This window comes from Sminthopsis crassicaudata, chromosome 1 (genome assembly GCF_048593235.1).
Source record: "Sminthopsis crassicaudata isolate SCR6 chromosome 1, ASM4859323v1, whole genome shotgun sequence".
Classification (NCBI taxonomy): domain Eukaryota; kingdom Metazoa; phylum Chordata; class Mammalia; order Dasyuromorphia; family Dasyuridae; genus Sminthopsis; species Sminthopsis crassicaudata.
Window position 1 is genome coordinate 151,320,722 of NC_133617.1, and position 27,544 is coordinate 151,348,265.

Consider the following 27,544-nt stretch of genomic DNA (forward strand, 5'->3'; position numbering starts at 1 on the left):
AATAGCAATTGCAGTGCTTCCATGTTTTTGTAGATTGTGAAAAAATCTATTGGTGGCAAATTTTCTGGTAAGGAGCCTTACTAGCTAAGTTGATTCTCAGATGCTGGATAAAACAGTTTTTCATCATGTTTGCCCTTCTTTGGTCCAATCTTTTAAGAGCTCATGGTCTACCACTCCTATACCATGGGATATAATTCTGCTTCATAGGAAATTAAACTGCTCAAGTTGCTTTTTTTCTATTTATTCTGTCACGTTGTGATAGTTATGCTATTTTTCCTGCTTGTGATTTTTCACTTATGGTCTTTTGCTAGATAATTATAGTTCTGTTGCCAAATTCATTCATATTTTAATTAGTGGCTCTTTAATTAATATGCCTATTAAAACATTGATGACTTTAAGGTTACCTCATTTCCTTAATCTTATCGGTAAAAATACTAACCTACTGTTGTGAGGCCTTCAGCCTTAATACACGTTGACTTTTTGTTGGAAATATTTTTTCATACTCTTCCAATTTTTCAAATGTCCCGTTTTGCCTGAAAATTTTAGTACTATTTTTTTTTTGCCATAATACATTTATTCTTAAATTCTTCCTTAAATGCTTTCTATACTCTTTAAGTAGTAATCCTTTCTGTATGTTAGTGAATTATGCTTAACTAAAGCTTAACTCTTTGATTTCTTCTGTGACCTTTTAATAAAAATTGAAATGTAGTAGACCTTATAGTAATCACCTTCCCTTTGATACATGTTCAAAAGTATAAATATTGTTTCTTTTCAAGAACAATAAGTTCTTATTCTTGTTGAGAACCTACCAAACAAGATGTTTCAGTCTGCAGTATCACCATCATCCATGTGTTTTAAAAATATGATGAAATATAATTTGACAATAAAATTACACTAAACAAGATTATTTCAGTGCCTTATTCTTTGTCACAAAAGAGTTGAAGGGCAACAGATAGATCATTTGGTATCACTCTGCAAGTTGTAGAAGATAGAAAGCAATATGGTATATTTGTGAGAGCTACTAGCTCTGGAATCAAAAAATCTTGCTTGGCATTTTCCCTCTGGCACTTTCTGGCCAAAGTAAACATGTCACTTACTCTTACTTGCCCTTAATTTCTCCATCTTCAAAATTGGGGAGTTTAAATCATGGCCATTGAGGTCCATTCCACTTGTAAATTTATAAACCTTTGTAGGATATTAGGCTCTGTCTTGACTATAACGTACCTTGGCAGATGATATTTTAGAATATTGTTTACAGAGTAATAGACTTAAATTAAAAGGGAACCTAAGAAATTACCTAAATGGAGCTGATAAGAACCTGCACTATAGTGTACCTAACAAGTGTCCATCTAGTTCTTCTTTGAAGCATCACTCTACTCTGTATCAAAGTACCTCTTTAGGCAATTTTTTTTGTCTTTTTGGAAACTTCTAATTATTAGAAAGATTAGTTTTTCCCTTAATGCCAAATCTAATCTTTCTTATTTGCAATTGATTTCCTGATATTGTCTTGAAGGCAAATATTCTTGGTGAGCCTCTTTTTTTTTTTTTAACTGTCATTTGTTTTTCCCATGAAATAATAGTACAGAAAATTTCCAGTTGTTTGAATTTACTTGGCTTCCAGATAAATGAGAATTTAACTTGTTTTAATAAAAATATCAAGTTTCAAGCTTTGGCCAACATAAAATTTATACTTAATATATCAGATGTGGTATATGCTAGAGCAGAGCATGCCATTAAATTTATTTTAACATGTGGGATTACAAAAAAGTACAATCCTTGTGTTTATTATGTACCATGTTTCCTATCCATGTAGATGATTTTAGCTATTAAAATACATGCTTGAATTTTGTCATATGCTGACTAGTTTTCCAGTAATATTTTTCATCATAATCCAAGCTCATATTTTAATTTTAATATTCAACTCCTCATTTAAATTTATTTGAAATAACATTGGTCAATTTTAATATTTGATAAGATTCACTTAAGGATAAGTAGCAGTTGGACATGGATCCCCAATGGATCCCCTGCCTTTTTTTTCTTTCAAAATTTATTCATTCAAAAAGTTGTAGTAAATTGGCATCTCTCTTGTTTTTTAGCAAACTTTTTCTTCCTCTTACCCTTTCCCCCCCAAAAAAAACACTGTGAAATTAAGTTTATTTTCTTTAATCAAGCAAATGAAAAACAAGGATTTTCTTCCATATTGAAAATGTCTTCTCTTCCCTCCTGAAAAAAATTCTACCAAACTATATATTGTACTTTAAATAAAAATATTAAGTAAAATTAGATAAATTTGAAACCCATAGACATTGACTCATAATGTCAATACTTTCATCTAGGAAGTGATGGTTTGAGTGTTTAAAAAATTCTGAAAGCAAAGTTTTCTTTAAACAATTTTTGTTGGGAGTAAGGGAGCTAAGAAAATGAGTAGTTCTCTAAATCATGTATAGTGACTTAACAATGGTTGTAATGTTTTTCCCTCCCTCTCTTCTTCTTTTCTCTTCCCTCCCTCCTCCTAGAATCACATCGGGAATTCCTTCACAGGCCTGCTTCTGGATATGTGCCAGAGGAGATCTGGAAGAAAGCTGGTAAGAATTGTTTAAAAACATGAGCTTAGTGTTCTGACAGCTGTGTGCAGTTGTTAATGCACTGATGTGAAGAATGACAAGAAAGGACTCACTGCTAACAACAACAACAACTAAAAAAAAATCTTATTTAATATTCTTAAACCAAGCCTGATTAGAACATGAAATAGTCTTTATTATAGCAACATCTGCTAGTGCCACAATAATTGAGGGGCTGTCAATATTTCCATTAGAAACCTCTATTTTCAGGGGGCTATAATGGTTTCAGGCTGAAGTGTGGCATACAAGGTCTCAGCTTGTGTGCAATTTTTCTTTCAGAAAAAAAAATCTGGCTTTTTAAAAATTAAATTGCATACTTCAGCCTTCTCCGCCTTCCCCACAGCCTTCACATACACTTTAAAAAAAAGAAAAGAAAAAACGAGAAAAAAAAATTTCACCAATGTTCTTTGACCTGCTTTGATGATGTCTTAAAATTTTTTTGTTATATTAAAATAATTTTAATAATCATGCCCTGATAGTAAATAAGGGCTAAGGAGAGACTTAGTTGCTTTTTTAATTCTAAATGCCTTTAATTTATATTTTGTGATGAATCCAGAAATTTTTAAGCTGTGTTCACTGATTTGCTGATACAAGTAAAGGACTCTCAGATCTGATAGAAACTTGGTGTGATATTGGTACAATAATAGTGAAATGAAACATTCTATATAGCCAAGCAAGGTAATACAACTGCTGAAGGAATTGAGAGTTGACACAGTTAAAACTTCACTTTAACTCGAGCCTGCTGTGGCTTTGAACTGTTGCAGTTCCAAATAACTTTGCCTACCTAAGTTAGAGATCTGGGAAGTACTACACTTACAGGTATTAGACAGACTATGGTCTGGCAGCAATAATCATCGGGCAGAAGTCAAATGAGGCCCTTTCCCCCTTCTCCTATAAAAGATTTCTATTTTTGTTTTGATTTGTCTCAGCTGTGTTTGCGGTTCCATGCAACTGGCAGCTTCTCCTTTGGTCACTTGGATCCTGTCCATTTCATTTTCATGGTTATTTGAAGATTTATCTGTTTTTCTAAGTGGTTGTTTCTAAAATCAGGAATCTGATAGTATTCAACACCCTGGTAGCATGGATTGATAAGTAGAAAGATTTTTTTCATCAAGTCAAGGCAGTCTAGACAGCTGAAGTTTCAGGTTAATTTTTTTTTATATACATCTATCCATAAAATGTGTATGTATGTATGTATGTGCATTTAGCTATTATAATTCTGAGAATGAAAGGCTTTTTTCTAAAATGCAACTTTTACCATTTCTTTGATAACATTCTGTTAGTTCTCTTTTCTAGATTGTAGTTTCTAAATATACAATATGGATATAGAATCTCTTTTTATAAAATTGAGAACAGAAGGTAAAAGAAAGCCCATTAGTTCTATCAGCAGACCTGGATTCAGTAGACCTCAGTATCATTGTGACTTTGGGCAAGTCATTATCTTTATCTGTGAAATGGACAGTTCAAAGTCTAGAAATGATCAGTTTTAGTGTATTGAGGTCTTAGCAAGAAATTTTATAGCATCCTGGCTCCCAAGTAATAATCCATCTGGATGCAGTGAAAAGGTTTAAGGAATATATATATATATATATATATATATATATATATATATATATATATATATATATATATATATATATATATATATATATATATATTTTTTTTTTTTTTTTTTTTTTTTTTTTTTGCATCTTGGGAGAAGTGTAAGTCATTTTGTATCTCTTAATACCAGTGGATTAATTTTCTGTTGGGATGAAGGAGATTTTTTCTTTCTACATTTACTTATTTATATTTGTTAAAATAAAATCCTTAGGGTAGCTATGTGGTAAATGGATAGAGCACCAGACCTGAAATCAGGAGGACCTGAGTTCCAATCCAGTCTCAGATATTTAACACTTTCTAGTTGTGTGATTTTGGGGGCAAGTTAGTTAACCCCAATTGCCTCAGCAACAAAACAAACAAAAATAAAATAAAATTCTTGATATCTTAGAAAAAACAAAACACTTAACAGTAAACTATTATATATAATTCTGCTTCCTTTTGTTATATTTTCTACTCATGCCTTTGAGAGAAGATTTTTTTCCTCCCTTTTCTATTTTCTCTTCCTTAAAACCTCTTTTGTTTGTAATTTAGGATTGGGGGTAAGAGAGGTGATAGAAGTAAAAAAATACCTTAATTGAATTTGTTATCCTTGAGGAAGGAAGAACTATATGTCACTGCTATCAATTTTTGTGCTTTGTATAAAATATGACTTTTGTTAATCATTCAGATTAATTTTTATTTTTTTAAACATGATACACTCTTTTCAGAATGCTTAAGAAAACCGAAGGGATTTTCATAGTTTGTAAACAAAATATAATTTTACTTAAAATTTTAGATTATCTATTATTTACTGGATTCATTTCTGGGCAGGTTTCTAAACATAACTTTGTAATAAAATGAAATCATAATGTATAGGGCATATTCCATATTGGTGTATATGATATAAAAATTGTGACCTCTGCCTTTACCTGACACTCACACATTTTTATTAAAGTCTTTTTAACTTGTAGCAATGTAGGAATATATATTTCTATGCAAACATATATTTATTTTTGCACTCTATTGTTTGGAGAAAAACTTTGGAATGTTTCATTGAAAACCGTAGATAAAAAACTCCCTCTAATTTTTTGCAGTAGAAGTATTATGCTTTCCTTAAGATTAGAGCAAATATCAATGATGTCTTTATATTAATGCCTCAATAAACCATTGAATCAAAAAACTTGCCAAAGTATAACAAACTTTGCATAAAATTTGAATTCATAACCAGTATACCTCTCTCAATATAAAATTGTAATTGTAAGATATTTTATTATAAACAGAAAGCACATCATACAAGTTCTTAGAAATTGAAATGTTTTACCAAATGATGAGTGTTAGATCAATTTCTTTCCAAACTTTATAAACAACTTTCTAAAGCAAACCTCAGAATAAAGTCTTTTTTAAATTTGAGCTATCTCACATTAAAATGGTTATAAAATTGCATCTGTATGTTTTCTTCTGTATATTTCTTTTCAAGTGATCAGAGAATGTTTGCAGTTGGTAATAAATATTCAAGCACCTTGCCAATGTCCTACCAATTCTCTTTGCTGATCTGTATATGCCTGTGGGACTAGAATAGGAATGCATAATTTAAATATAAATTGCCTGATTTGCATACACAATTAGTCAAGCTGCAGCTTTGATCGTAAGCAAAAATTATTGTCCTGTATTGCCACTTAGAATTTTAATTCACCTTGAATATTCAAAGTAAATTAAGCTTTTACTGTATGGAAGAAGAGTAGGACTTCCCTCAATCCTTATTTTCTCTCCCCACTTTAAGTTCCCCCTTATTTGTCCCTGTTATCCAATTCATTTATACTTGGATAGTGAGTGGAGATAAGAAGTGCCCTCAGCTTTTCAGTAATATTGTTTTGGCAAAATTTTTGTTTTGAGAGCATATTTTTAAAAATCCCATATAATTATTATATGTTTTAATTAGAAAAGGTGTCCTTTAATTGTTCATACCTTTTGTTTGTAGAGTTTAGATAATTTAAAGAATGCTGCTCAAAGAAATCAGGTTACAAGTGTCATGGCAACTGATTGCTAGGTGATGGTTTTTGATGATTGCATAAGCTATGCATGTAGGTATGTCAAACAAAGCTCAGAAAACTAGGCAACCAGAGGAGTACTTGTAACTCTTACATTTTTAATCTACAGTAAAACATTTTTATTAGGAATCTATGTTTTTAATTAAACAGAACATTTAATTAAGGTGCTTTTAAGTGGGTGAAACAATTAAGTGCAAACACTTGAATGAAACATGTCATAATTAGTTTTAATAGAGTGTTAATTGGTACTACGTTTGCCAAGTTAATAATTACTGCTTATTAAATTTTCAATTAATCATTGTCATTTTGCTTTGAATAAAGATGAAAATTAGATAAACTAATTCAGAGGGAGGATATTTTCCCTTGTTAATTAGAATAGTTAATTTTTTAAAAGGGAAATGACTTGTAGTTGTCAGTTGTATGATTGTATGTTAGTAGATTCTTTGCACTCTTTTTGGATCTAAAACTGAATAATGAGTTTGACAGCTTGTATTTTCTTCCAGTCAGATATGAACGATGTAAAACCAGAATATTTTCTCCTATGCTGTAATAAAGTATGCTATTATGAAGTAAATTAATTTTTAAAAATTGGTTGTTTGGTTGAAGATGGCAGTGATTATTTAAAATTTGAAAATGGAAAGCATAATTCAGAAAGCAATAGTAAATTTAAACATTTTCCTATCATAAAACATGTATATTACCCCTTCCCCCTTACTAACTCTCAGGAAATGATTATAGAAGAAGTAAAGCTATATTGTCTGTTTCATCATTGATTTTCTTTAAAAGGTCTGCATTAACCTAATTGCTATTATGAGTTATCTTTTCAGTATTATCTATTTAATTTTTCAATTAGAAGAAAAATTGGAGTAGGTTTTAGAGGAGATTGTACATACATATATTTAGATATAGGAATATACACATGGATTGATGTTTTAGAGTATGCATATATGTGCCTATTACATGCATTTATACTTATTTCCTTTCTGTTTTGATAAGTGTACAAAGGTAGGATATTTAAGTATTTTATATAATTAAAATTTTTGTTTCTAATTTGCCTAAAATTCTTCCTTTACCCTCCTAGAGAGCCATCCCATAAAATAAAGAATATTTTTAAAGAGGAGTGTGGGTGGGAAGGCAGTTAGCAAAGCCAATTAATGCATTGAAGAGTTTGATATCTAAGAGATTACACATACACACACACACACACACATACACACACACACACACACACAAAGAGAAATATATAAAGAAAAAATAGACATGTGATTAAATCACATAAACAAGTACTTCTCAAAAGAAGAATTGCAAACTATTAATAATATGAAAAATGTTTCAACTTGCTATTTTCTTTTATACCAGTGATGTAAAAATTTCAACATAAAGAATATGAAATATATCACAGGTATGAAGTATAGAGGGCCTCCCCAGTAATCTTTAATAACTGGCATGGTCATTTTGTATTAGAAGCCTAGTCTTCCTGCTCTAGGTGACCAAAAGCTTGATACAATTCAGGGAGATTAAATATTGATATTATTGACTAAAAACTGAACTCTGTTTTTGTTTGCTATAGAGTGAAAAGAAAATGTTTGTGAGTTTGGAAAATAAGATGATGTTGAAGGTGCCCAATAGGTAAAACATCATAGAGAAATTTTGGTAACTTTTCACGGAATTGCTTCAGAATACTCAAGAAAAAATAATAGTTTTTTAGGACTTCGTGGTGTTTTGATACAACTAGAAATGTGTAAACTTTAGATAATTCACAGTATGTTTTTCATAATACTCCTTCGTAGATAAACCATAATCCACTGATTTGCAGACTTTCCCTTTGGGGATTTTGTTTCTTTACAGAGGAAGCAGTCAACGAGGTGAAACGTCAAGCTATGACTGAGTTGCAAAAGGCTGTGTCAGAGGCAGAGAGGAAGGCCCATGACATGATCACTTCAGAGAGAGCCAAGATGGAGAGAACGGTTGCAGAAGCAAAGAGGCAGGCCGCTGAGGATGCCCTGGCTGTTATCAACCAACAGGAAGATTCAAGTGAGGTAAGACTTCAGCTGGAACCTTGAAAATGGCCCTTTATCCAAGTCCTTGAAGAGAAGAAGCTTTAAGATAATCTTTTGTAGCTTGAATTTGGCATCCATTGAAATCAGAAATATAAATGTCTTGGTTTCCCTATCTTAGTCTGACAGTACATTTGAAATTTTGAAAGAGTTTGACCATGTAACTTGGATATGAATATAAAAGATAAAGTGCTAACTGCCATTTGTTTTTGTTCTCTATCCTAAAGAATATGCTAATTTGTTCACAGATTAAGATATTTTGTTGGGTTTGATGGATGAATTGATAAGATTAAATTTTGGTAAAATTCCATAAAATTCAATCTAGTAACTAAATCTAGATTAGAGCTCTGTGTTTATGTTTATCTTCATACCAAAAAGGAATCCAATAATAAAGATATTTGGTATAGTACAAAGTTTCAAAAGATTAAGTGAGTAAAGTGTGGAAGATGAAAATTTTTCTTGATTTGGATTTTTATGCCAGCTACAGGGATTATGTGTGAACTTATGGGTGTGATGAATAACATCTGGTAGGAAGAAGATAAAATGAAAGAAACATAAAGAATAAGGTTGAAATGAAATGGTAAACCTCTCTGTAGACTTAAAAGATAAGAAGCTTTGAAATTTCTATATGGGAGGGAAGGGCATATGGCAGTGTATGCAACAGGAAGTTAATGGTGAAAGAATAATATAGTTATTGCTCATACTTAAGTGTTTGGGGTAAAATGAAATTTCATTTCTTTTTAAATGAAGACCTGGAAAAAATGGAGAGCCTTATGAAATATTAAAATTGTTATACAAAAAAGAATTTTCATTAAGAAGGTCCCTTTAGTCTAACTCTAATAACATTTTTACTTCAATTAAATGTGATCTCACGCACATTTTTTATTTCCATATTCTTTGTAATAACCATTATGATGATCCTTTCATAGTGGGATATTGCCATCAGAAAATATTGCTCTCATAAACTGTTGTTCTTGTACAGTGATTTATATGTTTATATATAAAATGGAGCTAATTGCCTAGATGGCATTATCACAAGAACCTAGGTAATGTAAGTGTATAATACAGTATATAAAACTGCCTTTGAAAAATATTTTGTAAAATAATCAGAGCAATCTAATAAAATGCTCAAGTCAAGAGTTGAAACATCTGAAGCCCTACGAAGGAGCAACTTCAGTTGAAAGATCACGATTAGCTAGTCACACCAAGCTGAACTAGCAAAAAGCTTGAGCTGATAAATCAATGGCCTGCTACAATACATATCTATAATTTGAGAGAGAGAGAGAGAGAGAGAGAGAGAGAGAGAGAGAGAGAGAGAGAGAGAGAGAGAGAGAGAGAGAGAGAGGATTTAATTTGTACCAGGCTTCTCTAGAGATGAAAGACCCTGTGGGATCATGAGATGCCCAGAGTTTCTATTTAATGTGTAGCAGATGAATAACAAGGAGACAAAAGGAATTGATTTTCAACATCTGAAAGTTTCTCAGGAAAAGAGAGACGAGGGGAAGTTTATCTACCCTTTAACTACTGATTATTCCATTGCCGAATTAAATCAGACATAAATTCAATTTTATTGGCATCTTGTAGCTAAGATATTCAAGAACTTTGTTTTTATTTTTTTTTATTAGCATCTTTGTGTAAGGAGAAAATGTCTGGCTCTATGTTATAGCAATAGTACTGTGATAAGCTGTTGTTATTAAAACATTATCACTTTCATAGGTACCTTTAGGATATTTTGTATGTTAAAAGTATACACTAAATTCCAAAGATATGTCTAAGAAAAAAACTGTCAATTAAGTTCTTACATTCTTAAAATAATATGGGACCTTCTTTCAGGATCCATAGTTTTCCTTTAGCTCCAAAATATGTACAAAAGAATACACAGTCATATGTCGTAGAGTGTAACAAATAAATCAGAGGACATTGATCCTAATTCATTCTCTACAACTTGCTAGTTATGAGATTTTAGACAAATGTGTTCACGTCTACGCTCCATTACAATGTACTGTAAACTTTAAAGTCAATGACTTGGGATGTGTGACCTCCATCACATTATTTATTAGTGTTATTGTTTTGTGGAATGACTGAAGAAATAGTGGGGGAACCACCATTTTTTTTTCTCAAAGTACTCCTGCACCACATTGGAGTTGGTCCTAAAAGAATATGAGCTTCTTGAGGGGAAAACTGTTTCTTTTGTTCTTCATCCCAAGCAACTAGTATACTGCTCAGCCCATAATAAATACTTGTTTAATAAATTAATCCTTTGAACTACTATTCTTTTTCTCACAGTCATTTTGCATGAATTATGCAAAATTTAGTGCTTCCTAAGCTCTATATTGTTAATTTCTTAGATGTCATCAAGTCCCACTTCCTCCATTTTTTTTCTCAAAGGCTCTTTTTATGGTTGCTTATACCAGTAGTTTCTATTTTGCTCAAGACATCCCCATACATACGACTTTTGCTGGCATGTGCTTCACCTTTATTTTGATAGCATGTTATACCTGTTTGCCATTTACTAAATGTCTATACCTAATACAAAAATTGGGAACCTGACTACATAAATAATGTTAAGGAATATTGAAAGCAGATACACAGAATATATGTATTTTAAGATGCTTAGCACAATGTTTGTCATGACACTTTGTGTATGAAGTCGCTGTTCTCTGTGAGAGGAGAACTTGATTTTAGATATTTTTAAGGTTTATTTTAAAAGATTATATGTATGTTATAAAACATTTCCCACTTATCTCAAATGAGATAGTATTTCTAAAAACCATTTGGCACAATGCCTGGCACATAGTGGGCTCTATCTCATTGCTTAGTCTTACTCCCTTCTTGCTTAGGGTTGCTATCCCCTTTGTATTGTGATTACTCAATATACTAAATAATGGCTTTTTTTTTTAGGATTTGCAAACTTCATAATCAAAAGAAGCAAAATCTTCATAAAGAAAATGTAGGAAACATGATAATTTGTGGATAATTGATTGATTTATTGTTGTGCAATAATTTCAATGTTTCCTCACCCCATTTGGGGTTTTCTTGGCAAAGATACTGGAGTTATTTGCATTTCCTTCTCCAGCTTATTTTGCAGATGAGAAAACTGAGGCAAATGGGGTTAAGTGACTTCCCCAGCGTCACATAGCTAGGAAGTTTCTGAGATCAGATTTGAACTCGGAAAGAAGAGCCTTCCTAACTCTAGCACTCTTTCTGGTGAACCATTTAACAATTTCATAAACTGGACCTTTTTCTACCTAGAAGAAAATGTTCTTTTAAAATTCCTCGTAATTTGACTTTCATCATTAGAAGCCTCAGTTTTAGGTTTGGGGTAGAGAGAAGGGGATATGTTGTTCATGAGACTGAAATAGAATATTCAGTACATGAAAAGCATTTTGAAAACTTTCTCAGTGATATAAAAAAGCAAAGTGTTAAACTTTCTCCAATGCCTTCAGCAACATTCAGAAGGAAAAGGATGCATGATGTTATGAAACCCCACAAACATTAACAAGTAGGGGTCAGGTCAAAGAAAGAGGAAGATGTAATATTCTTCCCACAGGATTATGTAAAAAAAAAAGTTCATATACAGGATCAATAAGAAATGTAATATGGACAGGAAAGTCTGCAGCCAGGTTATAGAAAGCCTTAATAACTGACATAATCTTATGTTCCACCAAACATTTTCATATCTTGCATATAATTTTATTTTTCTACTTAAAATTACCTAAGTATCTTTTCCTGTTAAATTAATGGTTTTAAAATATTTCTCCAGCTTGCTTTGGGCCTGTATTTCATTAGTCTTTGAGAAGGATTTTGAATAACAAGAACTCATAAATTTCCTTCCTGCTTCTAAGAAGTGGTGTTCTTTCAGATTAACTTTGTTTCCCCCTTGCTATTATTGATTATTAGTGGGACCTCAACCAAATAATCCAAGATAAACTATACTACACCAATGGACTGCTGTGAGTTTTGAGTCACCAAATTGATGTGTACCTGCAGCAGTAAAACTGTCACCTTCTAGCCACAATTTACAAAGAGATGAACTGAATACAGTCCACTGAAGAAGGGCAATTCAGTAGCCCTTCTAAAATAGCAGCATTGAACAAATATATCTCTTTAACATTTCCAGAGGCTGAGTCCTGATAGTAGACCACTGGCTTAAAGTCAGCTAATAGACACTTACTTCCAGGATCAAAGAACTGGTAACCAGTGGGTTCCAGAGACTATAGAAAACTGCATGGAAATAGATGACTTCTTTAGACTTGGCAATGAAGAACTTTATAGAGTAAGACTTAGCCAGGCCTTTACAAATCTACTCATTGTAGGCAATTTGAAGTTAAAATAGGAGCTAGGAAAAAAAAGAGTTTTCTTATTGTATAGCACTAAGAATAAATATAAAAGTATCATTTTGCATATGTGTATTTATAAAGACATGTGTACATACATAACCGTTATTTATGAAGAATCAGCTTTGTGCACATGAGACCCTATTATTGGTACTGAGCAAGTCTTCTTCCCTCAAAAAAGTACAAACATAAATAAATAAATACATGGTAGTTAGGGTAAGAAGGCATTAGTAGTTGGGATAATTGGGAACAGAAGGTGATGTCTGAGCTGCACTTACTTTTAAGTAAGAGAGATCATTTTTGATTTGTTGAAGATTGAGAGCATATTCCAGGGAAGAGGACAGTTTAGTTGAATTGCAAAATACATCCAAGGAAGTAATGTAGAATGAGGTTGGAAAGATAAGTTGGCTTTAGGTGTTGGTGGACTTTGAACACTAAAACAATTTATATTTTATCCAGGAACTTTATGGGGAGCCATTGAAGTTTGAATAGGAGAATGACATGATCAAATGTATGCTTAAGGGCCCGGGCCCATTGGCAGCCGTGTAGCAGATAGTTTAGAGCAAGTCAGGAAAGACTTGAGGCAGAAACTTGATAAGAATCAAATTATGAAATACAAATGTAATGGAATTCTATTGTGCTCTGAGAAATGATCAAGAGGATAGGTTTTATTTTTTAATGGGAAGATATATATGAACAAATACAGGGTAGAATAGTTTAGAAACAGTAAAACAGTTTATATAATAATAGCATTATAAAGACAAAAAACTTTGAAACATTTAAATTTTGCTGTGAAATGACCAACCATGATAACCAAGTCAACTATAAAAAACAATGTAAAGACCAATTTAGAATCAGAATTTATTCATTTAAGTCTTTTTTGTCCCAGTTTCCAGACCTCTACCTGCCCTCTCTAATCTCACCGAGTTGCCCTTTGTAAATGTGAGCCATTATTATTATTATTATTAAGAGTCTTTTTTAAAAAGCAATCTCCATGAAAATAAGGATTGCTTCATTTGTTTATATTATTTATTTAAATTTATATTTATTATTATATTTATATTTGGCAGTTTTTAATAAATGCCTGTTTTATTGATAGTAACAGATACAGTAAATTTGATAGGAAGTTTCAAGGAATATACATATCCAATTAATAATGATGAATGTTTACCTTTTATATTTCACTAAATTTCAGCAATATTTTAAATTGAATACCTATGACTTACATACATGCCTTCTTTCTATATAGGATGGCATGTTATAAACCATGTCATAAACAAGATAACAGCTCCTGGAAGTACAGTTTTGTCAAAGAAGCCAGGAACCTTAGCCCAAGTCAGGAGAATGGATTTTGAAAAACTCTTAGGGGCACAAGAATACAATAGTATCCCAAACAGTGAGTCCCCAAAGTGACTTAGGACATAATGCTCTGAGAACAATACAGAGGGGGCTATTGATTATATCTAAACTTAAGGCTCCCCCATCATGAGCCATTGGAGTTGCAGTACCAGTACCTTCTTTTAGAACAGTGAATACGAGTTGCCAATATGAAGCAAATATATTAGGAAAAACACCCTAAAATAGCATACTAGAAAGAGTATTAGTTTGGTATCAGAGGAGCACAATTATTATTTATGCCTGATTTTTCCTTTTTAAAATGAGACCAGGAAAAAAAAAAGATTTTCCTGAAGCAATAGGGGTTTAAGTGACTTCCCCAGGGTCACAGCTAGGGAGTATTAAGTGTCTGAGGTCAGATTTGAATTCAGGTCCTCTGGACTTAAGGGCTAGTGCTCTATCCACTGTACCACCTAGCTACCCCAAGAATAATAATTCCTAAGATCCTTTGAAGTTCTCATCCCATGAGTCTGGATGATAGAATAGAACAAAACACTCAAGTCAACTTCAGATTTCATAAAATATTTTAAGTCTTGTATATATAACTCATTCAGGTAAATTCTAGGAGATCTGGGCTCTGTGCTTCTGATTCATAGCCCAACTCTTTCAGACTTATTTTTTGAATTAAGCCCATTTTACTCTTATCTTTCATAACTCTAAGAGATGATGAAACAACTGAGGAATGGGTGCCTTTGATCAATGAAAAATAAATGTGTCAAATAAAATTTGTTCTCAGTTATTCAGAATGTTGCTCTGTTTCAGAGATACTGTTTGACGTCGTAGATAGATTAATGAATGGTCTTGGAGTCAGGATGGCTTGCTTTTAAATTCTGCCTCTAATTACTATGATTCTGGGCAGGTCACATAATTCTCTGAGCCTACTGTTTTTCCCCCTTCAGTAGGACTAATGCCTTTAGTACATATGTTACAGGGCTGTAATAGATCTCAAATGAGAAAATATGAAGTGCTTTGCAAACGTAAAAGCTCCATAAAAATGTCAATTAGTATTATTTCAGTTAGTCACATTGTTCTTTGGGAGTCTGAGAGACTTATTTGCCTAGATGTGCATTCTCATCTCTTATTTGGGGCCAAACAACTAATTATTAAAATTAATTTTGTTTATGTAAATATGTTGTGCATATTGTTACTTGATTTTGTTACATTCACTGTAATTTTTAATACAGTTTTTTTCATGTTTCCTGAATTCTTTATATTGATGATTTCTTAAACTGCAGTAATAATTATATTCATTTGTTTATTAACTATCAATGGGCATTTACCTTGTTTCATATTATCTGCTATAATAAAAAATGCTGCTAGGAATATTTCGGTGGATATGGGAACTTTTCAATCTATGATTTTAAGATATATAGAAACAGTTTGAACCAAATGACATTTTAGTCATTTTCTTAGCATAATGACAAATTAATTTCCAGAAGAGTTGAAGAAATTTTTAGCTCTACCAATAATGTATTTATGTGCCTATCTTTTCCTATTTAAGTTAGTCTATTTGTTCTCTTTTCAAATTTACTAGGTATTAGATAAAACCTCAGATGTACTTTTCTTTGCATTTTCTCCATTAGTGATGCAGAACAATCTTTCATAGTTGGTTAACAATGTGAATTTCTTTTGAGAACTGTTAACATCATTTGATGGTGGTTCCTATATATTCATGCTCAAATCCCTTTGATATATTAATGCTTTATGATAGGGTTTTTGGGTTTTGATTTTTTTTTTGTTTAACATTCAATAATTTGCCATTTTATCCTAGTTGTATTAATTTATGTAAAGGCTTTTTAATTTACTATAATCAAAATTTTTCTTTTAAAGTATGAGATTTTTTATGGTAAATAATTTTCCCCTTGGTTATGAAAAAGCATCTGATCCATTTTGGGGGAAGAGGATAGGGGTGACTTAACATTGAGGTCATGAGTCCATTTTGAGTTGTTAGGGCTATATAGTATAAATGTTTAGTAAAAATCTAATTTCTTTTATACTACTTTGTTGTTTTCCCAGCAGTTTTTGACAGATAGAGAATTCTCCAAGTAATTTGTGTTCTTAAGTTTATTGAACACTAGGTCATCAAGTTGCATTATTTCTCCTACTTTAAAAAAAAAAAAATCAGTTAATTGATTTTGATGATTACCACTTTGTAATGCAAGTCAGTGTTTAGAAGTACTTCTCCCTTGTTACTTCTATTTTCTTCCTTTCCTCTCTTCCCTTCTTCCTGGTGAAGATTCTTCTTAATAAATACTATTTTGTCTACTCCTATATAATCACTTCATAGTTTGATTAGTATAATACTAAATTTGCAAATTAATTTTTTGAGGTTTTTCTTTGTTTTTATATTGCTATAACCCAATCTCAAACCAAGAAAATCACTCCAAACTATTCATCTTTTTCCTAAAGTCTAGTTTATAATTGTATTTTTGTAAGGTATATTGACTGGCGTTTTATTTGTTTTGTGATTTCTTTGAATAGGATTTTCCTTTCTATTATTTCTGTTTGAATTTTGTCTTTGCTATTGATATTATGGTTTAATTTTGCATTGTATTCATATACTGACACTTTTCATTATCTCAGTAAATTCTTTTACTGTGTCTCTATAGAGTTGTGTATCTTCTATGTCTGTGATAATGTTTCTCTTTTCCTTGCCATTCACATTTCTAGAACTGTATCATAAGAGTGGGGAAAAGGAAGCTTCCTTGCTTTAAGTCTAAAGTTAGCATTAAATATTGTAATTTGTTAAACTCAAGCTTTTGCTGTCTCATATTCCCGCTCTTCCTCTCTTTTCCCTCTCCATTTCTGAATTGAGTAATTTGAGTGGGTTTTTTTTTTTTTTTTGCTTTTAATAGGACTAATTATGTTAATTGTTATCTAATATTAAACTATTCATCCATCTCTAGAATGATTCCTACTTATGATGGAATTATTGCTAATAGATACATTTTTGGCTATATATTGCTGTAGTTTTTTTTTTTTAACTAGGATCTTAGACACATTTACTGATGTTACACCATCTTTATCTTTGTCACTTCTGTGAACAGCAAATTTACTTAGGAACCAATATGATTTGAATAGCCTTTATTGGTCTGAATTAAAGTGGTTAGTGATTTTTATTTCTCTGCTTCCAAGTTAGTGTATTGGTAGATGGTCTGTAGATATTCATTGTTGCAGACCCCATTCACTCAATTGGACTTACCCAATACTGGATTGATTATTTGAATCCAGTCTAATAATTTGTACCCCAAAAGGTAGGAATACCTACCAAGGTATTCCAGATATTCCTGTTTGTGGTTCACAGTATGCTAACTGAAACTTCCTCACTTTTCATAATCCAAAGGCCTCCTCAGGTAATTAAAAGATATTGCTCTCCATTTCTCATCTATGAAAAACTATGAGTCATCCTGGTAACAAAATTCAATCGGTTGGATAGCATTTTGTTTTAGTCCATTAGTAATATGCATATCTTGAACAGGTATTACAGAGTGAACTGGGCCCAGAATTGAATAAATAGGTCAAGGAGGAGCTGGATTATAGTTGAAAAGTTGTGCAGTGCTTATTACAATTATCTTAAGCTGAACTCCTTCGAAAAGCCCATTTTTTTCACACTACCTAATGTTCTCCCAGTGGTGCCATATGGTTACGAATCACAAAACAGCACGATCACAGAAGAATCAAAACTGTAGGTGACCTCAATTGGTAGTGCAAAAACTTGGCAATTTAAAGCTGAGTCGTGTTCCCGATGATGGAGAGCATGTGTGCAAGTATTATCAGGAGAAGACATCATCATGATATTTGTGATTGGAAAAGGACATTGAAAACCGATAGCTTGACAGTTAAGAATACCTCTCCTGACCACATGGACTCTCTTTGGATGATTTACAGAAAGAGATGGACAAAAATTCCACCATGGGGGAAAGTACTCATACCAATACCAACTTGAACATGAATGCTTTAATTTGAGTCCAAGTACAACAAATTGGTTTTTCTTTTTCCTCTTCTTTAAATGTTGAGTTTTCCAAGAAGCATTTAAAACTTAAATAACAGCTTTGGGTGTCTATATTGAAGATTCTGTTCACACATTGATAAATTATCTGTTTGTTTTTTTCTGCTCTATCAGAGGCTATAAAAATGTAGTTTTCACCCAAATCAAAACATTACCTAGTCTTTGTTATACCTTTCATAAAGATGAAAATAAGGGATTTTTTTAAGTGAGAGAGACAGACTACATAAGTCCCAGTGGTTTTCTAAAATCTTGAAATAGTAGTCTATCGAGGTGAAACTAACCTGAGCTCTTGAATCCAGAATCAAAACCAGGTGATGATAGACAAGAAGTCTGAATTCCCAACAGTTTACCCTCAAACATCTGTTTCTGTATTTGGTGTAATTTGACTTTTTTTTTTTTTTTTTTTTTTTGGTAAAATTATTCCCATCTTTGAAAACACTTTAAAAAATAAGCAAGTCCCCATTCTGTCTCCTCCCTTTCCCAACTGCCAACACATGCATTTGTAATTACCTGGTTTAGTCTGTGTGTTTAATCAGTTTAAATTGAGAATGCTGTGTACATCTGACTTCAATCTGAAGGAGCTATTGAGTGTTGGGCAGTCACCACCCTTGTATCTGCCAAAATGTGTCTCTGCCAAGAAAGGATCGAGCTAACACCAGGATATTTCCTAAAGAAGCCACTTGACTCAGATTAAATATTTAATTTCCTTAAAATACTGGTTTGGATTTAGGTCTCTGTCCTGTAATTGAGATTTTCTGATGTTTAGGAATCTCACTTATTTACTGGATTTGTTCCAGAATCAGCTGGCATTATTCTAAAGTCTTAAATCTCTAGGAAGCAAACTTCATTCTTGGGACTGAGTGTCATAACTTGTATGGAGGTAGGAAATGAAGAAAACTTGAGAAGGCAGAAATCCACACCTCTGTATTCATTATCAATGCAACAGGATTCAATTAATTTTAAGGAAGATAGGACTTTTAACCTGCCATTAATAAAGCTGCTCATCAAATATGTCTCCTTGGAGATTGTTTTTTTTTAATTAGTTTAATTGAATTTGAATAAAAAATGCAGTTTATGTCTGTCACAATTATTAATTTTCATCCTATTTTTCTTTATGTGAGATTGAGAGCCAGACTTCCATGTAGCTATTTTGAATTAATCAATGAATGAAAAATTATTTGTTAATGCTTACCCTTATATGCAAAGCTTTATGCTAGGCACTAGAGTTACAAATAGAAAAGGCGAGACCATTCTGGTTCTCAAGGAGCGCACATTCTAAATGGGGGAGGCAATAAATTAAAAAAAAAATCAGCTGCAGGAAGGAAGAAGGAAAAACTGAGAAGTCTTAAGGGCAGATGGCAAGGCCCAAGGGTACTTAGATTAGGGTCAATAGGTCAGATGATAGTGCTAGGGGTCTGCAGGATATAGAGGAAGGACAGATGGTAAGACCTGGTGGTCTTCTATCTTGCCAGAAGGAATAGAGTTGTTGACTCCCATCTCATTCAAGCCTCTGAGCAGTCAAGAAACCCAGATGGATTTTTGGCAGCCCCAGGCAGGAAAGGGAATAAAGGGAAAATGCAAGGGGAAAGGCTTCCCACAGTGGGGTGGGCCTTTCTATAGCTTCATAGTCCAAAGTAGTTTCTGGGATAGCTAAAAGGGAGGAAGGGGGAACCTGATACCAGGCAGGATGAATTTTCCTACCACCTAACAATAATTATAATGGATTTAAGAGCTGTCCTCATTAGTCAAATTTTCTGTTATTTATTTTTTAATGAGTCTTAAATGAATTGTTTCACTATTGCCTACGTGTTAAATTCTTATTCCACATATAAAATTCATATTTGAATCCATTTCATGGGTTCAGCCATCTATATTGGTCTTCTGTATGTGCCCTAAGATCTGTGAAACTGGTCTGCTTCTCAAAATATTCCTAAGAGTATTTTGGAAGAGGTTATCCTCTTCACTTTTATGTTTTCTCTCTACCCTCTCATTCTTTTCCACCTCCCCCCATTTTTACTAGTCAGAGCCCTACTCATCCATTAGACATTTTTTTTTGTTCCCTGACTGGCCACTCCTTTCATCTTAATGGAATATTTTTTCTATACCCATCCCTAGAATCTGTGTTCCTTTATATGCCCTTTTCCTTAATTCTTAATTTTTAATTTTAATTAGGCATGTATCTCTCAGTTTAGTTTTAAGCCCAATGAAGGCCAGGGGGGACCTTGATCTTACTCACCTCTGTATCCTCTGCTACATCTTACTTGGGACTTAGCACATCTAGGTGGGTCCAAATTGAAAGGGAGATGGAAATTGTGTTCTGTAGATGTGACTTTTTGAATTCTCAACATGACAGAGGCTAGCAGACACTGATGTTAAGTCATCCCTTTGATTTTTATTGACTGACACAATAGCATAAGAATGATGACAAACTGCACCAGAATGTCAATGTGTCAGATTGACAGGCTCTCAATGATTTTTTAAACAGAATCTTTTATTCCCAGTGTCATAAAACATAATAAAACAAACAGAAAAGTGAATGGGCATTTTTTTTCTCTTTGCTTCTATGATATTTGTTGCTTTTGCCATCACATAGCAACAAGCCACCTGAGGTTCTACCTGTCATCAGTATTTTTCCTGACATCACATTGTTAGGAAATGAACTAAATGGGACCTCTTATGGAACATTTGTGACTCAAATTTCTTTGTTGGGTCCATTGTGCTCCCCTCCCCCCAAAAATATCAAAGGTCTCCCAATCTACTCTTTCAGGTTCCTCAAAAGCACTAAACATTTTCTGAATGGTTTTAAAATCTTGCTACTATAATGGGAAGATAGATTGAATACCTAATTACGGCTTGGAAAACTAAGCATGAAAACATTTCATGGCTTGTCTCAAAGATTTTCTCTAAACCAAACTTAAGAACTGAGTTGAAAGTAAAATATGAAATGTCTAATATTGCATCATCTCCATCTTATTTTGCTGGCTGTGGTTATTTTCAGTCCTAATTAAATTTGTATGAAAGTCTTAAGAAAAATAAGTTTATACTATAGGGGATATGTTAAGAGCTGATAATGATGACATGGAAGATACTATCAGAAGAGCAGTGAGAGTAAAGAATTAGGGAGTGTTGTTTGGGATAGTGGAATGGACATCAGTGCATGTTCTGAGAAAGCGGCTTGGCTATTAAAAACTGAAAAATTTACTTAACATTAGAATGATTACTAATGGAAAGTTGAGATGACCTCTGTGAATAGTATTTGTAAGGATAGTCCCAAAGTATGTTGCATATTTTGTGCTTGCAAATTTTTTAAAAAAGCTAGGTATGATTTTGAGTAGAATATGACAGTGTTTGTAGGTTTTAAAATCTTCCCTCTTGTCTATTTTAGAGTTGCTGGAATTGCGGACGTAAAGCAAGTGAAACCTGCAGTGGTTGCAATACAGCAAGATACTGTGGCTCATTTTGCCAGCACAAAGACTGGGAGAAACATCATCACATCTGTGGACAGACCCTCCAAGCCCAACAGCAGGGAGAGACACCAGCAGTCAGTTCCTCTGTGACTCCCAACAGTGGGGCAGGAAGCCCTATTGACACACCACCAGCAGCCACTCCTAGGTCAACTACCCCTGGAACCCCATCTACCATAGACACAACTCCTCGTTAAAAATGAACTGTTAGAGGAAAACCTACAAAACAAACATAAAAACCAATTCCTCATCCTCAGATGCTCAAAGTTGTTTTTTTTAAATATTCAGCAAAATAGAACTTACTGTATCTTGAGGCAGTAGTAAAAAAAAAAAAAAAAAATTCTAAAACAAAAAACAAATAAAAAAAAATACAGAAGGCCAGTAACGGGTCATAATGACTTATTGTGGATTTCAAAGATATCTTTTCTTTAGAGAACTGAAAAGAGAACAGAGAATATAACACAAAATGTTAGATTTGACCTCCTCCCTGTTATTCTCCAGTAGCTGGGATTTTTAAACTAGATGACCTCATTAACAGATGCTTTACCAAACAGCAAACCAAGAGATTGCTAATTGCTGTTGAAAGCAAAAATGCTAATATTAAAAAAAAAAGTTACAATGTTCTTTATAACAATAATGGAAAAAAAAGAGAGAAAAAAAACCCCTCAAGGGCATGAGCATTGGATACAGCAGTAGACATTTTAACAAGAAGATGAATGGCGTCCGTGGGTTACTGACTGAACTTTGAAGACCCGCTACAAAACGCGCAGATGTGCAGCAGATTGGAAGGAGACACAGATGTTCATTTTTTTTCTGTTTCTGAAAAGAAATAATAATATCCAGGTCAACAGAATGAAAAATGAAAGGTGATTTGAAGTGGGATGTATGAATACAGCAGCAAAGGGGGAAAAAAATGCCATAACAAAAAAGGCTCCTTTTTTAAAAAAAATATATCTATATCTATATCTATATACATAAATAAGGGACACAGCCTGCAGTTAATTAGCATACTGGCAGCTTTGACATCAGCCAGCTGCCCTAAATAACCCTTCATCGTTTCTTCACTTTTGCAAGGTTCCACAGAGTAAGACAATCGGGTCTATTCCAGCTCATTCATTTTATATCGGGAAAAAATAATTTTTAAAAAAATAAATGGTGGCTTCAGCTCCAGCCCCCTTCCAAATTTTTTCAACCCCACCCTGTTTGGAATTTTAATTAAAAAATAGTAGTTCTCTTGGTGTTAAAACACTTCTGTCCTGTGAGGTTTCCCAATGGTGTTTTTCTTGTAAATGTGTTGGACAAATGTGAAGATGCATTGTAGTTTAACCATATGCCCACATTTAGTCTCTTTATTCCTAGTTGGTGAGAAACCTGTATCTTTCTATGCTGCTTTTATATCTGTATGTATTAGTGATATTTCTCTAGTAGTTTAAAAATAAAAAGACCTTTTTTGGTTGTCCTCAAGAAAAGAAAAGAAAAAAAAGCTATCTTTGGGAGCTGCTATTTCACTCTGTTATAGGATTTTTTTTTTCCTGAAAACGAGCATGCTTCATGGAATGCTAACATTGGTGTTTTTGTAAGAGGGATGTACATAAATGTATTTTGCACTGTCACAATGACTCCCTAGGCATGCTTTTTTTTGAGCAAACTCATTTTAAATATGCTAGAGCCATTTTGCCAAGTTTAGCTATAGCATAGAGTAGTGGTGGATTTTTTTCTTTTTCTTTTTCTTTTTGTTTTTCCCAAAATTCACTATTTAGGGACATTTTTTATAAAATAACAAGATATCCTACTTTAAAAAAAAGTGCATGCATATCGCTGTAAGGTCGTTTAAGTATTTCTGATTTTTCAAAAAAAAAATAATTAGAGCTCCAAATGCTGAGGTGTAGATTGACAGCTTTAACACTGCTGAATGCCAGGTTATACAGTATTATTACAAAAAGGGAAGTCAGCCAAAGACTGATCTGATGGACCAAAATCGGAATTTTGAAAAGCACCAGTAACTACTTTCCAAATGATCAGCAGGTTAAACATGTTCAGCAAGGTATAGTGTGAATCCATTAACCCTTCGTTGTCCAGGGTCCAGACCAGAACTACTTGCTAGTTTTGAAAATAATAGCCCAGGACATGGTTGTGTGCTTTATTGAAAGTCAGCAATTGTGTAGGCTGTGTAGGCAACCAAAGTTTTCAAGGCTGGGAACAAAGTGTTAAATAAAAATACATACATACATACATACACAAAAACACACCAGGCATTTATTTAAAATTTTGTGAATGATCCATTATCCTTCACAATTTTCCTACAGTTCTTAGATTACTCTTTTAAAGGGCTTACTAAATACCTGCAAAGAGGAGATCCGAAACTTCATTTGGCTTTAGTTAACTGAATCTGAAAACATAAGCGTTCATTCCTGTATTCTCATCTGTAAATTGGTTTCCTTTTTTTTTTTTTTAATAACACTTCAACTCAAAGTTCTGATGAGCAAATAAATACATCTCCATGTTGGAAATCCATCTGCCAGCACACCTGCTTAAAGGGAAAGGAAAGCACATAACCAGGCTCTGAATGGGTTATATTTTTATCATGGTGCTCCCAAGACTCATTTGACCTCACTCTGGTTTCTAGTCTGCTTGTGACACTGGACAGTCCTTTCTTATAGAGCTATTCTATGTTTTAGGCTACGAAGGGTTTAGATAATCCCAAAAAAATAAAATAAAATGAGGTATGTCATACCCATACGTCTTTATCTCTAGAAGCTGTGATATATGTGAAACAGCACTGTTATTCTTAACACTAGTGTGTAAAGTAAGGATTAGTACAGTATGTCTCATTACTTTAAATTCAGGGCACCCTGAGTGAAAACAAATACAAAAATCCCTAACTCTGAGCTCTATCTCCAACTCCTATTTCCCCCCTTTTCCTCGTCCTTCTCCTCTCCTCCTGTTTTGCTACAGTCTCCTCAGTGGCAAAAACTTTCACTCTACCTCTGACAGCATGTATATTTGCACCAGTAGCGAACAAAAACTGGTCTAGTCAAACCAAATGGGCACAAAAGAACCAGGATACCAAAAGTAAAGCTCATACAGCTGCAAACCATATCACTTCTTGGTAACAATGCAGACCTCATAAACCTAAAGAAGAGAAAGAAGAAAAAAAAAACTTTTGTTACTTTCCTTTTTTTGCTTGTCACTTATATACAGGCTTTGTGAGAGTATAATTTGTAGGTATAACACATTTAAAAAAGTTAAACTTCATTGGATATAACTGAATGGTGGTCGCTGATAGGAATAGGGCGTCCTCTATCTCTTATCTCTGTCTTTTACTCTTCTCTCTTTCTCTCTTTCTCTGTCATGAGACTGTGTGTGACAGGGCCACCTGTCTTTTTTTTAATTTTTTAAAAAAAATTTTTTGTGTAGGTGCATGTCTTGGGGATTTAAAAATTACAAGGCTGGTTTACTTATGCAAAGCATGCCTACGTCTGGAATACTTAGGGAAAGAAAGTGACTCCATGTTGTCCGAATTCCTCAAGGGACAGAAAAAAAAAAATTGGAGACTGTTGAAATGCAGATTTGAAGTAATTTTTTTTACTATTATTTTGGGTTCTGCGACATTATTGTGAAAAAAAAAAAAGTTGTTGTGCAATACTTAATTCAGACATGTACCACAAGTTAATGGTAGACTAACACTGGGGGGGCAGGGCCTGGGCATCATGCTTTTGTCAGCATACTCTTTGAGCTTTTTAAGTCTACTATGTCTGAACTGTGGTTTCTTGTTTATCCTTTTTTCCTTAGTTGGACTGTAATGTATGGTCTGTCAACCTGTGAATCTTTAAAGTATGATTCAGGTATTGTTGTATTCTTTACTGTGTAATAAAAATGTTAAAAAATCGGTACTCCTCAATTTTTTGCCTTGTTAATCTTTGGTTGAATATCCCCAGTGTTTGGGGCTAATTTTTCCAGTCCTTTCCAGTTGCAGCAGCAGTTATCTCAGCTTTGTTCTCAGGATCCCTTTCATCTTCTTAAATATTGAGCACCCTTCTCTAAGGGATTTGGTTAATTTGGCTATACTTGTCAATATTTAATATTAGAAATGAACACATTCTAGTATTACAGTGAAAATAATAATTTGACCTTGAGGATGCCTTCAAAATATAGACTGTGTTTTAAGAACCACTGTTTTATGGAAGCCAAAAAATACAGGTCAGTATCTTTTTTTTACAGCCTTACAATTTAGAAGATCTGAAGTTAGAAGAGTCTATCCCTGAAGGGGAAATCTTAGGAAGGTAATATGGCAGGTGCTCATGAGATGGACATATAAAAAAGTAACATGAAGTAAAATTTTATCACACTAATTTGTATAGAAAAAGTTTGTTATTTGAAGTCAGAAAAATCTAACCATAGTGAAGTTTCCTAAGATTTCTGTGCTTTATAAAATGTGAGAATTGAACTAGAAGTTCAATCATTATTAGTAATTAGAATTAGTAAAATGGGAAAATGATGGATTTTGAATAAGAAGGAAAGAGTGCACTTGTAGCAAGGCCCACGGTGATATATTTGAGGAAACATTCCACTAATCCTGTCCTTTATTCAACTCTGATGATAACCAACACTCTTCCTTTTTTCAAAAAGAACCTTAGTACTCTGCTGATGAGTTTGAAAAAAAATAATAGTTAAAATGACTTGTCACCCTTCCAAATGGTAAAATAACCTTCAATTGCAAATTACAGAAACTGAGCTTCAAAAGTATTAAGCTTTATGTAATAAAAAGACTTTTTAAATCAATAATTTACAAATGGATATTACAATTTCACAAAAGCTCTAAACATTTTGCAAACCTGTTTTCATTTAGGCAAAGTGGTTTTTTTAATGACCAATGAACATATGACTTAAGTGAATTGGATGGAATGGCAGCCCTGAAATGGGATTTGCAAGCACTTGTATCAGAGGTACTAGTCCTTGAAGATCCCATGCCCTAACTCCCACTACATCCTGCCCCCATTGAAAGAGTAGGTTGTAATTTCTTTCTCCAATTAATTAAGACAAATGTATTAAATTGTCCAGGGTCATACAGATGGTAAGCATCTGAAGCCAAATTTTAATTCATCTTCCTGACTGGGCCCAGTTTTCTAACTCCTAAGCCACCTACCTCTTGATGACAACTTGCATAGATAAATACTGATGCATATTGGTGGAGAGGCTTCCCTCAGGAGTTCTCTATACTCATGAAAAGACAGACCCTGCCCCAATTTCTTCATCTCTGGTTAGATTTATCTCCATTTGACTTTTTCAGTTGAAAATATTTATGGAGCATGCATTATATTCCAGGCTCTATGGTAAACATGAGGAATATGAAAAGAATAGTAATAATTATATGGTCTTGTAAAGTTGCTTTTCTTTGTGACCCTGTTTGGGGTTTTCTTGGCAGAGATAGTGGAGTGGTTTGCTCTTCTTCAGCTCATTTTATAGATGAGTAAACAGTTCAGCAGTTAAGAGACTTGCAAAAGTTTCTGAGGCCAGATTTGAACTCGGGGATATTAGGCTTCCTGCCTCCCATCACTATCCACTATGCCACCTAGCTGCCTAACTAGTTGCATGGACATGGCTTTTAAAGCAATGAATTCTAGACTTTTAATGTTAGTGGCCATATCATTTTAAGAGTCCTTAATCTTTTTCTTGGTCCTTTTTGGCAGTCTATTAACATTTTGAACTCCTTCTTAGGATAATGTTTTTAAATACATAAAATTAAGAAGAAAATCAATTTTGTTGAAATATAGTTCTCAAGATGTTTTAAAAATCAAGATCGGAGATTCCAGATCAAGAAGCTTTAACCTCGAGTTACTGCCAATAAGATATTTTGCCTATGGATCTTATTGCTAATTGATTTATGTTTTGGGGATGCTGTGTTATTGGGAAGTAGTCAAAGAATAAAGTGATAGAAATATTACACAGCAAGGGCAATTCAAAGCCTTCCTGTGCCTCAGAGATGCTACCACAGTGGTTCTATAAATTGACAGAGATTGGAGCCCTTCTCT

The 27,544-nt window shown here is 33.3% G+C and overlaps 1 protein-coding gene across 15 annotated transcripts in view; it reads left to right on the top strand.

Annotated features, from left to right (window-relative positions):
* The window catches only part of RUNX1T1 (RUNX1 partner transcriptional co-repressor 1), a 167,194-nt gene extending 141,781 nt beyond the window's left edge, over positions 1–25,413 (top strand). For all 15 annotated transcript variants that reach the window (XM_074269633.1, XM_074269643.1, XM_074269611.1 and 12 more), the window contains 3 exons: positions 2,517–2,585; positions 8,099–8,289; positions 21,434–25,413. In XM_074269633.1, the coding sequence (XP_074125734.1) occupies positions 2,517–2,585; positions 8,099–8,289; positions 21,434–21,709 (536 nt within the window). In that variant the 3' untranslated portion in view covers positions 21,710–25,413. The remainder of the gene's footprint in view (positions 1–2,516; positions 2,586–8,098; positions 8,290–21,433) is intronic.
* The last annotated feature ends 2,131 nt before the right edge of the window (positions 25,414–27,544 follow it).